This window comes from Panthera onca, chromosome D3 (genome assembly GCF_046562875.1).
Source record: "Panthera onca isolate mPanOnc1 chromosome D3, mPanOnc1 haplotype 2, whole genome shotgun sequence".
NCBI classification, from domain to species: domain Eukaryota; kingdom Metazoa; phylum Chordata; class Mammalia; order Carnivora; family Felidae; genus Panthera; species Panthera onca.
The window spans coordinates 74,701,793-74,720,094 of record NC_138350.1 but is presented as its reverse complement, the minus strand read 5'-3'; the positions used below and the strand labels follow the sequence as shown (position 1 = coordinate 74,720,094).

The window sequence follows — 18,302 nt, the reverse complement described above, 5'->3', positions numbered from 1 at the left end:
TCCCAGCAAACAACAAACACAGCCAATCATCAGTCTTGCGCTCTGGAGCACGATCTTCATTCTACGCTCAGTGTCTGGTAAGTGGCTCAATACCTAGTAGGTGCTCAAAAGCACCAGCCAGGCTATTCTCAGCCTCTGTCAAAGTCTTCATTTCAGTATCTAAATTAATAGTCTGTCCTCCTCTGCCATGATTGCAGGCTTACCTCCTACGTAAATCCTACCTTTAACTCTTCCCCTGTGCCTGGAATTCTCCAACCTAAAGTCTATCGTATGTGCAAGTATATGTGCAACTATGCTGAACACATAGCCTCTCTCTCCAATTAGATCATCAGCTTCTCAACGAGCTGTTTGCTTTACCACATCTTCCCTATAATGTGACAGAAAAATACAAGGTGGATAAATACAAGGGTAGCTGGTTCGGTTTCCCAGAATCCTTTTATTTTAGGTTCGCTCCATTTAATCCACGTATCTGTATTTAGGAGACACAGTTTTGTTTTAAGATGAAATATTCTAACTTGATTTTTATCCTACCTATGACAGAGGACTCCTCTTTCTATACATCACGAGAGGAGAAATTCATACAGGTTCGTAACTGTCTTCACCTCAAATACTTCTGTTTGATGATGAAAAATTTCAAATTAAGAGTACAAGACCTTATGCTTCAAAATTTTAATCCAAGAAATTATGGGGAAACTCAAGGATGCTAGTCAATTTAATTATCCATTTGTGTGTTAAAAATGATTATAAAGTATCAGGAAGAAGAACCGTTCCAAACCCCACATCTGTTTTAAAACCTGTTTTTCCCCTTTAACATGGTTTGCACAGTAAAAGTAATCATTCACAGGTATGACATCAAGCCTGTGAATTATGAGACATTGTTGTCATTACTTTTGTGAATTACAACTTTTGGTCATATGGGTTTGATATCAATTATAAGGGCAATTCATGTAATATACAGAAATATAATAGTGTGCCACAATCTAATGCAATTCATTCTTATCCGTGAGGTATTATTACACCGCTCACAAAGGCCAAATGTTAAGTTCATCCTGAAGGTTATTCACTCACATGGAAAATGTTGTTTTTTTTAAAAAACAAAACAAAACAAAAAAAACCAGTTCCTACCTTCTTATCCAACTAAGTATTTCTGCTTTTTCCTATTTAGTCTAAATTTATCAAAGAGAATATAGGATATTAAATCTTAAAATCAAACCTTAAGCTTTTGTGATCTAATACTGTACATGTGCTGATATATTAATGTGTGTGGTTTCATATAAAGGTAAAATAATTCTTACTTTGTCTAGAAAATATATAAAATTGTCTTCCTATACTAATTATCTGTTTATTTTTTAAGAAAATAGGAAATTTTTCTTCACATATTAAGTATTTCCTTGCATCACATAAGATATTAAACTTGATCAAAAATTAAAATAGAGGTATCTATAGCTCATAAAGAGAAACTGATATGTCATAATAAATACATGTGTTTCTTTTATTTTCTTAAGAGATATTTTTAAGATGTTATTTTTAAGTAATCCCTACAACTTGGGGCTCAAACTCACAACCCCAAGATCAAGAGTCGCACACTTTTCTGACTGAGCCAACCAGGTGCCCCTAAGACTTTTTTTTTTAATGACTTTGATTTGAATAAATTACTTAAAAGAATTTTTTTTAATGTTTATTTGTTTCTGAGAGAGAGAGAGAGAGAGAGAGAGAGAGAGAGAGAGAAACAGATCATGAACAGGGGAGGGGCAGAGAGAGAGAGAGAGAGAGAGAGACAGACAGACAGACAGAATGTGAAACAGGCTCCAGGCTGTAAGCTGTCAGCACAGATCCTGACGTGGGGCTTGAACTCACGAACTGTGAGATCATGACCTGAGCCAAAGTTGGACCTTCAACCAACTGAGCCACCCAGGCACCCCTGAATAAATAGTTCTATTCAAAAGCATAAGATCTAGAAGAAAACAGACTGGATTCAAATCCTAATTCTGCCATTTCCTATCTGTGGGCTTTATGTAGAAAGTTACTTAACCATTCTGTGCCTCACTGTCCTCTCTTGTGAAATGGAATTGATCATGAAAATTTATTCCAATTACTTGTGAGGATTAAAAAGAGCCTAGAGCATAGCCTGACACATATTAGGTACTCAATAAATGCTAGTGAGTTATGATTGTTATTACTTTAAATTCCTGATCTTTTTTTAAAAGTAATTTTTTTTTTTTTTAAGTAATCTCTCTACCGGGGCGCCTGGGTGACTCAGCCGGTTAAGCGTCCGACTTCGGCTCAGGTCATGATGTCACAGTTTGTGGGTTCAAGCCCCAACACTGGGCTCTGTGCTGACAGCTCAGAGCCTGGAGCCTGCTTCCGGTTCTGTCTCTCTCTGTCTCTCTCTGTCTCTCTCTCTCTCTCTCTCTCTCTCTGTCTCTCTCTCCCCCTGCCCCCCACTCACACTCTGTCTCTTGAAAATAAATAAATGTTAAAAAATATATATATATAAGTAATCTCTCTACCCAACACGGGGCCCAAACTTACAATCACAAGATCAAGAATCCTGTGCTCTACCGACTGAGCCAGCCGGGTGCCCCAGTCCCTGATTTTTAAATGTGTTCTTTTAGATGAATTTGCTCAGATGGTGTTGATTACTGTTTATTTGACCAACCCCTTGCAAAAATATTATATGCAAAGAGGAAATACCACACACACACACACACACAAAGTGCTATTTTTCTCACTATAAAAGATTCAGTGCCAATGCGACAGCTGATTAAAGTAATTTGTTATAGCTCCTCTGATTCTTTATGATACTTTATGTGGTGAAATGTTTAATATCTACTATCTTAGCAAACTTCAAGTATACAAAACATAATTCTTTTAAATGCACAATCACGTCTTTGGCCAAAATACATCGATGCTCTGTAGATTTCCCATTTTTAAAAGTCTAAAAATTTTAAAGAGAAACTAGACGTTCAGATGGTACTCGTTAGCCATCTTTTGTCCTTGCTCTTGCCTCTTTTCCTTTTGCACTTTTTCTTAGGCAAGTCACCCCAGGCCAAGCCTTTAAATAGAGGCTTGGGCACATTAAATCTTGAACACATTAAAATTTCAATGGGCAATAAAAGGCAAGTTTCCTTAGCGCTAAGTGCCTGACTGCAGACACCCAGAGGAACGCCACGAAACGTACGTACCCCGTCACACACAACATGATTCCACACTCTACTTCCTCAGTGGCATGTGTTCAAACGTCTGGCCTCCGGGAAAATTCTGCATTTCTCTCCTTCCTGTGAGCATCTCCCCACGCAACATACAAGCCACCTTGCTTCTCCTGCAGTGGGCCACCAGGCCCCAGAGGGATCTCTTGGACAACGGTTCACCGATACCCCTGGCTCCAAGAAGTCCACCAGAGATTCTGGTTTTTTTCACAGAGACGAGGCCAGAAACGAGGCAGCACAGCTCCCGGGGCAACAGGAGAGACCAGCACAGAGGGAAGAAAAGCAGGACCACAGAGAGAGCAACCAAAACGGGTACAAGAAACCAGCGCCATCATGCATAAGCACGTCTCCAGCCCCGGGTCGGTGAAGACCACGGAGGGGGCTCCCCAGAGCTGTCAGAATCCGCTTCTCTGACTGTGCACCTCACGATGGCGCATCCCACCTTCCACCCCTCATTGAGACTGAAGTTACAAAACACATTTTCCCAGGCATTTTTTCATATCTTTTCTCATTTAGATGCAACGAATCACATCCTCTTCCTAATTTTGAAGACAGGTTGTTTCCCAAGAGAAAAAGGTAAACTTTTAAATGGGAATAACAGAGATAATTATGTTCTTAGATCTGTTCCAAGTTTCATTTTCAAAATATCAGGAGACAGTTTATCTAGAAATGAGCCTGTATTCCCTCACTAATCCGTTACAAATGCTTTTGAGTCATTAAAACCCATTAAGAAGAAGGGGGGAGGTTAAGGAGATACACACATACTACCTAATAGGAAAGACGTAGTAAATGTATGTAAGTAAATTGCTGGTATGTAAGGAACACTATTGGAAATAGTGTTGTGATACCTAGTATCTACACCTTCTAAGCATAGAGCCAGAGGCCTTATAATCAGTAAACTAGAATAAGACTTTTATATTGCACCTTTTCCCTTTTTCATTCTTCAACTTATAATTCACAGTCTAAAAAAAACTGTACCAGATCTATGAGAATTGTAAGTCATTTGTTCTAAATTGTTATCCCTGCCCTGGTTTTTGACTTCAGAATGTTAGCTACTACAAAATATGAATTTAGTATAAAAAGGTCTTTGGATAACTATAAATTAATATACAGTAGATATCTAGAGGACATTCAGGCAGGAAGACATATTAATCTGATGTCCAGAAGAAAAGTCTAGGTTGGAGATACAGATTTGAGAGTTATTAGCTTAATGTAAGTGGTAGTTAAAAACGAAGAAACGGGAAAGTCAATCACCCAGAGGGAAGTATGAGGAAAGGAAGTGAATGACTACAAGCCATAATTTGGACTGTATTTTAATATTCCTATCAGAAACTCTCAAATACTACATTTATAAATACTCTACTCTGCTCCCTATCAACATACAACTAAAGCCAAGTGTTAAACGCTAAACAAAATTTTAATTCACATTTTCTTCCCCTTGATTAAAAGTATAGAAATGTAAATTACTTGGAGCCATGTATTTCACCCAGAAATCCACACTTTTTGATGACTTCAAAAAGCTAGGCAGAACAGTAAGCATTTCCTTTTACATGTATGCAATAAAATATTTAGTAATAAATACTTATGTTTACAGTCTTACATTACAGTAGTACTAAATAATTTAAAGAACAGATTTAAAAAGAACATTTAAAGAATATGTGACGATTTTACTGTTTATTTATTTTTGAGAGAGAGACAGAGTGCCAGGAGGGGAGGGGCAGAGAGAGAGGGAGACACAGAAACCAAAAAGCAGGCTCCAGGCTGTGAACTGTCAGCACACAGCCCAACATGGGGCTCAAACCCACAGACCACGAAATCATGACCTGAGCTGAAGTCAGACGCTTAACTGACTGAGCCACCCAGACGCCCCTGTGATGATTTTTTTCTAAAGGAGATAATCTCTTGGTCTAAATTTAGAATAACAAGTTTGCATTTTAAATAAAATATCCAGCAATTATCAGGCTTGTGTCTGATATCAAAAGCAGTAAAGGCGAACTGACATCTCACATTTGAAAAGAAAAAGATGCCAAAGTTCAAGAATTTAAGAATAATAGGCAGTGTGGGATTGTATTTAAAACCACACATAAGCTTTGGAGTCAGACAGGACTTCTTTTAAGTCCCAGATCTATCACTTTAAGGACGGGACCCTTTAAAAGTGAACTCTCTGAGCTTGTTTCCTTATCTATCTATCTGCAGAAATATCAGTATCCATTTCAAAGAAATGGGAGAGTCAAGTGTAAAGGGCTGGGTACATAGTTGATTGTCAATGGATGTTACTTTCAATTGCTCATACCCTTCCCTAGTCTTTCTTTTTTCCATCGCATTTCTCTCTTTCTCTCTTTTTTTCTTTTAAATTAACTTTACATTTTACAAGAAATACAACAAATACAGTCAACACACCTATCAGAATCCACATTTCATTGCTGCTTTTGTTGTAAGCAGCTCAATCTGTCAACTGTCCCACTGATCTACTATCATGTGGTTTCTTTTGACAATGTCAGTGACTTCTGACCCTTTACCACTGTTATATGGTCAGTGTGTCCACGCTGTATTGAACAAGGGGCAGGACACTGCAATATGACCCTCAGAAGACTTTAGTGACTTTCTTAAAGGAATCCATTGCAGGTTTGTGAATGGAGTCTTTCCAAAATTCTTTTTAACTGCAATTAGGGGTAGGATGTATTAGAATGCACCATTTAGGGGACATATAGTTGCATCCTCACTCAGAATGTCATCCTTTATCAGGAAAAAAGTATATAGAGATAACTAACTACCTTAAAAAAAGATTGTAACTTATCTAAATTTTTTCTGTTAGTCAGTTTTTAGTGAGATTTACTCTATTAATTAGGACCTATTTAATGCTGTAAGGAAAACAATACATTATTTACAGATATTGACTATATATGTAAATAAACATTTAAATTATAATACTAAAAATAAAAGTATCCTGTACAAATAAAAGCAAACACACCAAGTATCCAGTAATATTAGTGTGGCACTGCAATTATAATCTAGAAACAATCAATGGCATTCTTTTTCACTGTAAAGAAAATGTCACTGTTGTTGTTAAAACAGAGTTTAATATACAGAATATTGCAAAACCTGAAGTAATTCCAATGAAAAAGAAAGTACATTTTCCCATGCATGCTGCACTGTAATATAAAAAAATTACATGAAGTAGGTTTTAATTTTTTTTCTACATAAAAACAGTATTAATCTGTGAAAATGGCTAATATAGCTTTGATGTGTAATTGAAAACATTTGGTTACAGGAAAGAAGCTGATGAACCTTAAGACAGAATGTAAGTAAAACCGAACGTGTGGGTTGACCCAGGCAAAGTGGCGTTACTTTGTAGAGCCGATCAATAGATATTAGCTTTAAAAAGAAAGATACGGAAAGAAGCTGCCGCATATTTTTTAAATGACAGGGTGAAGGTTTAAACTGTCTCAATCAAGACTCAATTTTTTCTTTCCAGTTTTTCCAGCTGTTCTCTTCCAGTTAAGGCTCTTCATTTCAAATAAATTTAATTAGTTCCAATTGATCATAGCTAACACTTATAAAGCTTTATCCATGCTTCTTTACTTTTATAAGGCAAGCGCTAACAAAGACTGCTAGGCTCAGATCAGTGTCCTAAGACAACATTCATACATCATTCTTTCTCACCCAAGAGAAAAATTGCAAACATAATTGTTCTACCTATAGCAAAGCACTAAATTATACTTCCTATTTAACTGGTCAGTTGTTTAATTAAGTTAATTGAAGAATTAAGTCACAGATTGCTACAAATATAGTATTAACATAACAATGCGTATCAGCCTAACTAGAGCTCCCAAACGAGCATTCCAAGTACAGGCAAGTAGGTCTGCCTTGATATACTTTCCATTTATTTTGTGAAAAGATACAATAGAGCAATTCAATTTAAGTAACCAAAACACTCCCTGATTTTTCAAAGTCAATGGCTAAACTGGCCAGATTTCCCTTTTGTAGTACTCATCCTCTACAATGGTGCTCATCCCAAAATAAGATTCTTGTGCCTGAAACAGGTTTCTCTCAACATATCTACCATATTTTTCATAATGTAATTTATAAAGAATTCTAGTCAATAAAAGAAATATGGTTTTCTTCTAAACCTTCACAAAAATCTATACCACATCTTAATCAAGTCACGCAATTCAAAGGTAACCTAAACGATCTACAGGCTGCAACATGCTAGTTGCTCTGACAACACATGAAGGAAGCCTTTTCTAGTTATTTAAATTCTTTGAACATTCTTGCCCCTGGTACCCACGGCATGAAGTGAGTAAGTCAACTGATAAAAGCCATTCATCACATATGTTTAACTTAACTTCTTACAGATTAAAATACAGTTTAAATAGCATTAACTGACTCTCCAAGCTAGATTTTCATTTTTAAGCTTCTTTATACAAATAAAAGAACAGCCATGTGCTATTTGCTGTCTCATGATGATGGTGGTGCGTAATTTAAAATTTCAGTGTACTGATTTAATAATGCTCACCTGAATGTTCAAAAATTAAGCTTTTTTTTTTCCAGAGTACAAATTAAGTTATTCTATTACAAAGGCAACTTCTTTTCTTCTATGCATTAAACCACTACTTTTTATAGACTAGAGGGCCTTTAAAATTAACAGAGAATTAAAACGTACCTGTAACACTTTAAAAAGCAATGATAACTGAATAAAGAACTAACTAAAAAAAATCTGGGGGCACCTGGGTGGCTCAGTTGGTTAAGCATCTGACTTCGGCTCAGGTCATGATCTCACAGTTTGTGAGTTCGAGCCCTGCACGGGGCTCCACACTCGCAGTGTGTGGAGTCTGCTTGGGATTCTCTCTCTCTCTCTGCCCCTCCCCAACTTGCACTTTCTTTCTCTCTCGCCAAGTAAATAAATAAGCTTAAAATAAATGTTAAAAAAAAAATCTGCAGGTGCAATCATCTCCTCTAGTCGTGACTGAAACAAAATCCGTAATTGTGCAATGCTAAATGACTTTCAGAAAAGTTGGGAATTTCTGAAATCGTTTCTATTTACATTTAAGTTGAAATGTTTTCAATCAATGGACTGACACATTCAAAGGATTAAAATGTAGCAGGTCACGGCCACCAGCATTTTTACTGAAAACCAGATGCGCCTCAATTTAGTCAACTACTTATGTGCAGCAGTAGGCACGAGGCTCCAGGTTGTTGATTACATGCTTTGTAAATTTTCAAGGGAGATTACTGGGCTCCCTCAACTTCTTTCCAGTGACAAAATTTTAAAGGCATTCAGGTAGTAACAGTAAAGGACCTACCACACAGAGCTTTAAGAGCTAAAAACCTCCCTCCATTTTTTTTTTTTTTTTTAAAGTTTCTTTAGTTTTTGCTGAAAGTTTTACTGATGTTTTCCGGGCATGCTTCTTTCAAATTATTGATTGCTATTTTTTTTTTTTTTTAATGTGTATTCATTTTTGAAAGACAGAGGGAGACAGAGTGTGAGTGAGGGAGGGGCAGAGAGAGGGAGGGAGACACAGAATCCGAAGCAGGCTCCAGGCTCTGAGCTGTCAGCACAGAGTCCGACGCGGGGCTCAAACTCACAAACCGTGAGACCATGACCTGAGTGGAAGTTAGACACTCGGCCAACTGAGCCACCCAGGCGCCCCTCAAATTACTGATTACTATTAAGTTACTATTTGTTGCTTCACAATAATTATGGATTTCTATGGTCAGATTTTACATAATAACCATCTATACAAAAATCAAAAGTTTATCATTCTTAATACCAATAAAAATATTTATAGTAGGTTGTTTTTAATCCTCTGTACATTAAAGAAATTGAGCTGAATGCATTTGGAGATCCAGTAACTGAAACTGACTTAAGTCTATAAAAAGATAGGCTGAACATGTATAAACATAAAACACAGAATATGGAACCATACGTGGTATATAGTTTTCCTAAATTTTACTTTATTCCTTTAGTTATATAATAAATAATATAGGTAAGATTATTCAATATCTAAGCAATGTAAATAACTTTAAAAAGCAGCATCGACTTCTATAATATAGGTGCAAAGAATATCTATTAAGTTTCCTTATACAGCCTGCATTGCTGTTACAACTTTGGTATCCTTCAGTTTACCCTATAATTGCAAAACCTTTCATAAGGTGTATTCCTCTACACGTTTCAAGGCTTTAGTAATGATCCCAGCCTCTGAATTAGAAGGTCTCCAGGAAATCAAATGCACAGCTAGCAAGTTCATTGTTATAGCAACAATGAGCAAACCGAGACCAAATAAACACTTCTGCTTCTTTCCACTTCAAGATCAAAAGGACACTAAAGAGTCTCATAAAACTAAACATTCCATCAATACAAGTTTCCCTCTTTTCCATCAACATATTTAATCCCATTACAAATAATCTAAAAGCACATTCCAATACTGGATAAAACTCATCCAGATTATGTGAAAGATGTCCCTGCTCACCGGTTGTGATGTCATCATCTGCAAGGTCGTGCTCTTCTTCCTGGACTTTGGCTTCTGGCCCCAGGGCATCAGGAGCAGTGCCGATAGTCTGCATGGCTTCTGCTGAGACTCCAGCTACAACAAATGGAATCACAAGGGTTAGTTTTAAAAACTAAAAGAAAGGTGCACCCAAACTCTTAAAGCTTCTTAATTTACCTACTAGATACAAATGCAATACATTAAAACACACACACACACACACACACACACACACACACACACACAATTCACCACAATTAGGAAGAGTCACAGATTAATGAACAAAATATTCACATGTGCTCTATTTCTTTGTACGCATATATGTACACAGGTACAAACTACACTGACTCAACTCAGTTCTGGGAAAAACAGAAAAAGGATGCTTCAATAAATTACATTTTTACTTGATTCCTTCCAAATTTTTACTACAGTTATTTTAGGTGATCTAGACGTAATTATGCTGCAAAGAGAGGGGGGGGGGGAACCCTAAAAGTGAAGGACCACTTTAAAAGTTTACTTCTTTTTAATATTAGTTTGCTTACAATTTGGGGGCTAGAAGGCCGAAATGCCCGCAAGCGCTCTGGATCTATGTAAGACACCTGAAATGCACCACCTCAAAGTAGACACTATCACTGTCTATGGAGGAAGTAGACAGGAGATCTGATAATTAGCACACTGAAAAAACCTAACAGAAGCAGACGGACGAACTAGATCCGGGGCCAGAAGCTTCCATTCTGTAAATTACCTGAGAAACTTGCCAGCTGAGGCAAATGTCTTTCCCTATAAGCTATGTTTCCACTTTTGAAGATATATTTTGTTGCCAATTTGCATATGCTACGTTATTTCTAATTTGGCAATGGATAGTAGGGTATCTCAGTATTTTTCATATAGTTATTCAATGGGTATTACTAAATCATGAAATACAAAAATTTCACCATTGGAGGTTACTTTAGGAATTGAACCTTTTTTTCTTTCCTTTTTTTTTTTTTTTTTTAAGGAATTGAGCCTTCTAGTCAATCTTTTAAATAAGCACTTCAATAACTACATCCATTGTATCCATCAAAATATTTTAAAAATTAAAGCTCTAAATATTCAAGGGCTTCTCTTTTTTTCCTCCAACGTATATTAACTTAAACGTTTCTGCGTGAAATTCAGTCCTGCTGCCTCAGGTTTACCAAAGTCACCAAGAGACGGAAATCTCAGTCTTTAAGCGCCTGAATGATCCAGAGCTAAATCTACCAGGACACAGTTCCAAGGCCTAATGACTTCAGTTTGGGGAAGAGGACATACCACGTTAGAACCACCACTTTGCTCAAAACTGCTCTGATACAAAAATAAAGTGTCCATCAGTGGTCCCTGATGAATGTCAAACGACAAAGCCATTCTTCTGCGGTATCATTTTGTTGTTGGGCTTTCAAGATAAGATTCTAAAATAAAGGAGGAGGATTGCCAAAAATATACTGTGAAGTTAATTACTTAATAATGGCTTTCAGTAAAATAACCACAGAGGGGAGGAAATAAGGTAAATGCCACATTTCTAAAGATTTATTGCTTAAACACAAAATCAAAGATGTCCTATTAAATCAAAATGCAAATCTCTGAAAACTCTGTCTCGTTTCTTATAGTTGATAATTTTTGAAAATGATAGAGAAATAGGGAAAAGATATTAAGGAACAGTTGAAAAAAAATTTTTTAATGTTTATTTTTGAGAGAGAGAGATAGAGAGACAGACTGAGCAGGGGAGGGTTACAGAGAGAGAGGGAGACACAGAATCCGGAGAAGGCTCCAGGCTCCGAGCCATCAGCACAGAGCCTGATGTGGGGCTCGAACTCACAACCCATCAGATCATGACCTGAGCCGAAGTCGGATGCCTAACCGACTGAGCCACCCAGGTGCCCCAAAAAACAGTTTAGATAGTAACGATCTTTTTTAGTATTTTCCTTTCCTATAAAATTGAAGGATTCAATAAAAATGAAGCTATTATTTGTAGTAACAGGTTTATAAATCCATTTAAATTTATCTCATTTAATCAGAGAGGTTAAGTAATTGCTCACTATAATACAGCTACTAAATTCCAGAACCAGTATGGACACATAGGTCTTTGATTTCAAACCCCAATATCCTTTCTCCATGAAGTTCTTACAGGGACTGAGTTCCTCAGGGCAGGGTGAGAAGTATGTACACAGAATATCACAACATAACCATGAAAAATCATGGAATCACACAATACTGAGTATCAACACTGTCAAGCCCTCCATGAAGTTCTTGTGCTTTGCCTGGTAACTTACTCAACTGTGGGGCATTCAATTCCTTGAGACAGAGCTTAAAGAGCAAACATGTAGATCTCAAACCAACCAAGGCTGAAAGACTAAGAGGTAGCTATGCTGAAACTGGTTCTTTGATTAATGTTTTTTCCCAAAGTTATAAAATCGTTTCTCTCTCGATAGAAAAAAAAAGAAAATGTAAAAAAAGAAAAAAGAAAACTATAGATCAGTATTGCTGATAGTCTCAAAAGTCCTAAACAAAATGTAAGGAAATAGAATTCAACAACATACACAAGGAATTATACACCATGACCAATGGAGTTTTAGTTCCAGAATGCAAGTCTAGTTCTATATTCAAACACCAATCAACGTAACCCCAAATAGTAACAGGCTAAAGAAGAAAAAAGCATATGATCATAGCTGTCATTTGACAAAATTCAACATCAATCCATGATTTAAAAAAACAATAAAACTCCCAGAAAAATAGGAACAGAGATGAACTTCTTCACTTAATAAAGAGCATCTGCTAAAAATCTATAGTTAATATTGTACTTAATGGTGAAGAACGGAATGCTTTCCTCCTGTGATCAGGAATGAAGCAAAGATATCCACACTCACCACTCATATAACATAGCATTAAAAGTTCCAGCCAGTGTAATAAAGCAAGAAAAGAACATGGATACATTTGGAGTGGATGAAGTAAACTGTCCCTATCTGAGGATACAATGATTGTCCACATAGAAAATCCAAAGGAATCTATAAAAAACTGAGTGAGTTCAGTAAGGCTGCAGAACACAAGAAAAAAAACAAAACTGATCAACTGTATTTTTATATGCTAGCAATGAAACTAAATTTAAAAAAAAATGCTACTAACAATGGTTCAAAAAGCTGAAATACTTAGATGTAAATCTAAAAGAAACATATACAACAGGAATTGTAGGCTGAAAGCTACAAAATCCTGACACCACCTCCCCTGCAAAAAAAAATCAAAGATGTAAATAAATGAAATGGAGAGACATACCGTGTTCATGTCCTGGAATATTCAACACAGTAAAGATGTTAATTCTCCATAAATTGATATATAGGTTTAATGCAATTCGTGTCAAAATCTCGGCACAATTTTTTTGTAGATACAGACTAAATTATTCTAAAATTAAATGGAAAGACACAGGAACTAGAATAGCCAGAAGAACTCTGGGGGGAAGAAAAGGAAAAGGTAGGGGAAAAAAAGTCTATTCCATTTCCAGACTTATATAAATTTATTAAAACTATGTGGTTTTCGGTTAATGGAACAAAACAGAGGACCAAGAAAAAACAAACATGCACAACCGATTTTTGACAGAGGTGCAAGCAGTTCAAGGGGGGGAAGTAATCTCGTCAACAGGTGGGCTATTACAACTGGACGTCCATAGGCAAAAATACGAACCTTGACCTAAGGCCCACAGCGTATACAAAAATTAACTAAAACTTATCATGGACTTAAACGTAGAACATAAAATTATAAACTTTTAGAAAAAAAGAGAAAATCCTGGAGATCGAAGGCTAGAGATGACACCAAAAGCACAGTCCATAAAAGAAAAAATAGCGGACATAGACTTCAACAAAATTCAACACTTTTGCTCTGCAAAAGACCCCATTAAGAGGATAAAAAAACAAACTAAAGACTGGGACAAAAGATTCACAAATCACATACCCAACAAGGGACTAGTGCTTAACCTATATAAGGAACTATTTATTTATTTTTTTAACTTTTAAAGATTTTTTTTTTAAGTAGTCTCCATACCCAATGGGCTCAAACTCACAACCCTGAGAATAAGACTCACATGCTCTATGGACTGAACCAGCAAGGTGCCCCTCTGTAAGAAACCCTGAAAACTCTACAGCAAACAGTCTGGCGGTTCCTCAAAAGGTTAAACAGAATTATCATATAAACCCAGCAACTGTACTCCCAGGGAATGAAAACCTATATCCACACTGACTTGTACATGAATGTTCGCAGCAGCATTATTCATAAAAGCCAAAGGGTGCAAACAATCTGAATTGTCCATCAACTGAATATATGAATATGTCACAATTTATCACATAATAAATTGGTATAGTCACACAATGGAGTATTAATCAGCAATACAGAGAAATGAAGTATTAAGTAAAAGAAACCAGTCACGACACGCCACATGTTGTATGATTCCATCTACATGAAACGTCCCAAATAGGCAAATCTATACACATCAAGTACAATCATGGTCACTTAGGGCTACGAGACCTGGGGAAAATGGGGAATGATACTATGAATGCACAGTTTCTTTTGGGGTGATGAAAATGTTCAGAAATTGCGGTGAGGGTTGCACAACTTTGAATACACTAAAAACCACTGAAATGTAAACTTCCAGGGGTGAATTTAATGGCATGTGAATGATACTCGATAAAGTTATTTTTAAAAGTTTGCCTTCTAACATTTCGGATGAACCACAGCATCCAGACTACTCCTGGGTACTCTCTTGACACCTTTTCTACTAGGCAGCTGAAGAAAAAAGAGGGGGGAAGAGCCACATAAAACATTTATGACTAAGAAAAAATGTGCCATGAATATTATGTTTATGAAAGCAGTAATGTTCCATTTTTCATTTTTTAAAAAAATCATATTATTGATTTTGACCATTTGTGTAACTCATTCTGTTGGTCCTCACAGTCAAAATATCTGGGTTATTTTGGTACCAATCAATAAAAAGATACTGGTTTGATCACTTCAAAATTACACATATACTTTACTTTTTAAAGATAAGTTTTTAACTATCCCAATTTCAGTCAAACTGGACATGGGGTTGGCAACAAAATACCTAAGATTCCTAACTTGTGTTGAGAGATCTCAGGGGAAGAGATATGGGGAATGGAAAAGACCACATTACTGCCATCAACTCTCAAGTCCAAATGCTACAGATCATTAAAAACTAATTTTAACAGTTCACTTTGAGGAAACGATAGAACCTCTTCCTTTTGAACTTTTGGACCATACAGTCTGGCACAGGACGAGTAAAACTATTATTTAATCCCTCTAAGCATGGTAATCATTATCTGCAAGAGAAGGAATAACATTAAAACAATTCCCAGCCACATCTTGGCTGTTTTTTATCTCCACAGTATTTAATTACGTGTTATATTACCATCTTACGTTTGCAGGCCAACATTACAGCAGATATTCTGTAAAAGGCCAAACTATTCTGTAAAAGGCCAAAAAAAGGATCTAAATTGAGCCAGTGGCTGCTGGACGCTAGGGGTGTGGACAAGACAACTAACTGTAAAATGGTATTAGTAAATATTTCAGAGTAATGAAAATAATCTATATGCTGTTTGTGGAAGTGGGGACAGGACTATCCACATTTGCTAAAAACTCAAAGAAGGGTAAAATTACCAGAAAAGGGTGAATTTTACTACGTATAAATCATACCTCAATAAATCTAACTTAAAAAAGAAACAGATACAATAGAAGGTATTACATCACTGCCACTAAAGAGAACTGAGGATTATGCCAGAACACAATGCTGTTTTCCATGAAACAGAAAGACTAGAGAAAATTGGTATACTTTCTTTTTGTTATAAAAAAAACTAAACATTTTCAAGCATAAAAGTCACTATCCCCTCTCAATAAGATGATGAAATATTCCTGACAAATATGAAGAAAAGTCCACTTAGAAGATAGTTATATGAGGGTGCCTGGGTGGCTCAATCGGTTAAGTGTGTCATCTTCATTTTGGCTCAGGTCATAATCTCACAGTTCGTGAGTTCGAGCCCTGCTTCAAGCTCTTCACTGATAGCACAGACCCTGCTTGAGAGTCTCTTTGTCCCTCCTCCCGCTTGCGCGTGCACGTGCGCGCGCGCACACACACACGCAAGCTCTCTAAAAATAAATTTAAAAAGAAAAGAAAATACTTTTCTGGAAGCCTCAGTTTCTTGTATATTTTTTTAAGTCTATTTATTTTGAGAGAGAGAGAGAGAGAGAGAGAGAGCACACACATGGGGGAGGCAGAGGTGAAGAGAGAGGACAGAATCCCAAGCAGGCTCTGTGCTGTTAGCACAGAGCCCAACGCAGAGCTCGATCCCATAAACCATGAGATCATGACCCGAGCAGAAATCAAGAGTCAGATGCTTAACCAACTGAGCCACCCAGGCACCTCTCTTGCATATTGATAATAAAGATTGCAAAGGTTGTTCACTAGTTATATGGTGGTACTTTGCTATTTTCTTACACACTTGATGTAAGCGAACTTATTTCTCAAACGGCACCATAAAATCTGAGACTTAGTTACTTTCTGAGCATCCCCAAAATACTTGGCAATAATGAACATTTCATAAATACACCTTGTATGGGGCGCCTGGATGGCTCAGTAGGTTAAGCAACCAACTCTTGATTTCGGCTCGGGTCATGATCCCACAGTTGGGATCAAACCCCACACTGGGTTCTGTGCTGACAGCACGGAGTCTGCTTGGGACTCTCTCCCTCTCTCGCTCTGCCCCTCCCCTGCTCACATCCTCTCTCTCAAAATAAACTTAAAAAAAAAATCTTGAATAGAACTGAATACTTTCAATCCCATGATACAAATTTGTTATTTAAATATACCAAGAAAACAGGAGTTTTCTCAGGTTTTTAAATATACCAAGAAAAGCAAGCATTGGGGAAAGATATACAACAAAAAGGTACAGTAAAGAGATGATAATGAGGTATAGAGATAGTATTAAAAAGGAGATACAAAAAAGAGAAAGACACAAGATACTTAAAACACCAGTTAGTTCCCAAATCCAGATTTCACAAAATTAAAAAAAAAAAAAAAAATGAATGTATATTATGCCAGACAATAGGTGTCTAAAAATTGGTTCTATACTGCGAATCAGGAGGAAAACAAGGGAAAAATGGGATGGAACAGGAAACAGGTCTGAGTAAGTTTGGACACGCAGCGAAAGGGGGAGGGTGGGCTGTGGCTGGCAGCAGTAAGAGAGAGAGGGCAGGAGGACGATTTGGAGCTCTCCATGGCATCTGGATTCTAAACACTGAGATCACCATTCATTGTGAGATTATGCACAAACACACACACTTGTCTCTTTGTACACAGTGTTTTAAACACTTTAGAAAAACAATGTTTTTAATGTAAATATGGGATATAGTTTTCAAAGTCAATGGAATAAAACAGCACTTGCCTCTCCACATCAGCAAAATCAGGTACATTATTTTAAAATTTATTTTTCAAAAGCTTCAAATTACCTTCATAAACATTTTTGTCCTACTGGCTAATACTATCTGAATAAGGGTAAATAATAGGAACTCACAAGATCTCAGTGTCATGTGATTAACTTAATAATCAAAGATTAAATACTAAATTTTAATAGAGTAACATTTAAAATACAGCTCTTAATCCATACTGGAATATAAAACCATTTGAGTTCATTATAATTTTATTATCTTATTGAAGATTAGATGGATGAAAGTGATAAACAATACTGTTAGGATTCAGAAAAATACATACCACAATGCTTATAAATATTAACAAAAATTATATTTCTCATTCCCACAATAATATAGATTTCCACAGAGATTGAAAAATGGATCTAAAAGAATAGCAGGTATTTTTATTTCATCGGCTTCTCACAATGGTGGCTTTCCAGTGGTCCAATTAAAGTATACTAGAGGCAATAATTTGCTGGGAACATTTACTTTGAATAAAGTAAAATTTAACAATAAGGAAGGGAGTACATGTGTACCTAGAGTTTATTTTCAGGCAGAAGGCTTGAATTTATTGGAAGCAGATCTCTGCAGTGACTGACCACACTGCCCCACATTCCCCACAATCCTTATGACAGACAGACGGCCTGCCTCGCATTAATTCACTTCACACGACTTCTATCGATCCACAGCCGGTTCCCTAGTCTCTCTGCACACATTGCCTGTCTGGCTGCCTACATCCACATCAGCACATACACACAAAGGCCAGAGAAAGATAACCTTTTGCTTTCCATTAAAGACACAGTATCCACTTTTCCTTCCACAATACCATCAAAAAAATAAAATATAACAGTACAGGCGTCTCCGAGAAAAGTCTTCCTGCGCGAAGCGTTGGAAATATTTACCCCTTGTTCTAAATAGAGATCGTTTCAATTTATTGAAAACAAGTTAGTTTATGAAGGGCCACAAAGTAATTACAGAAATGAAAAATATAGTTAACAATAAGCAACATGTCTTCAAGCCTGCACAAGAATATAATAATCCTTTGGTAACATGAGCTCTGGTGGTTATTTTTAAGGAAATGAAATACATTTTTCTTATTAGCATTTTGATTTTTTTTTTTAGAAAA

General features: G+C 36.5%; 1 protein-coding gene across 5 annotated transcripts in view; it reads right to left on the bottom strand.

Annotated features, from left to right (window-relative positions):
- WDR7 (WD repeat domain 7) overlaps positions 1 to 18,302 on the bottom strand; it is a 353,450-nt gene that overhangs the window by 185,390 nt on the left and 149,758 nt on the right. For all 5 annotated transcript variants that reach the window (XM_060613943.3, XM_060613948.3, XM_060613944.3 and 2 more), the window contains one exon: positions 9,680 to 9,793. In XM_060613943.3, the coding sequence (XP_060469926.1) occupies positions 9,680 to 9,793 (114 nt within the window). The remainder of the gene's footprint in view (positions 1 to 9,679; positions 9,794 to 18,302) is intronic.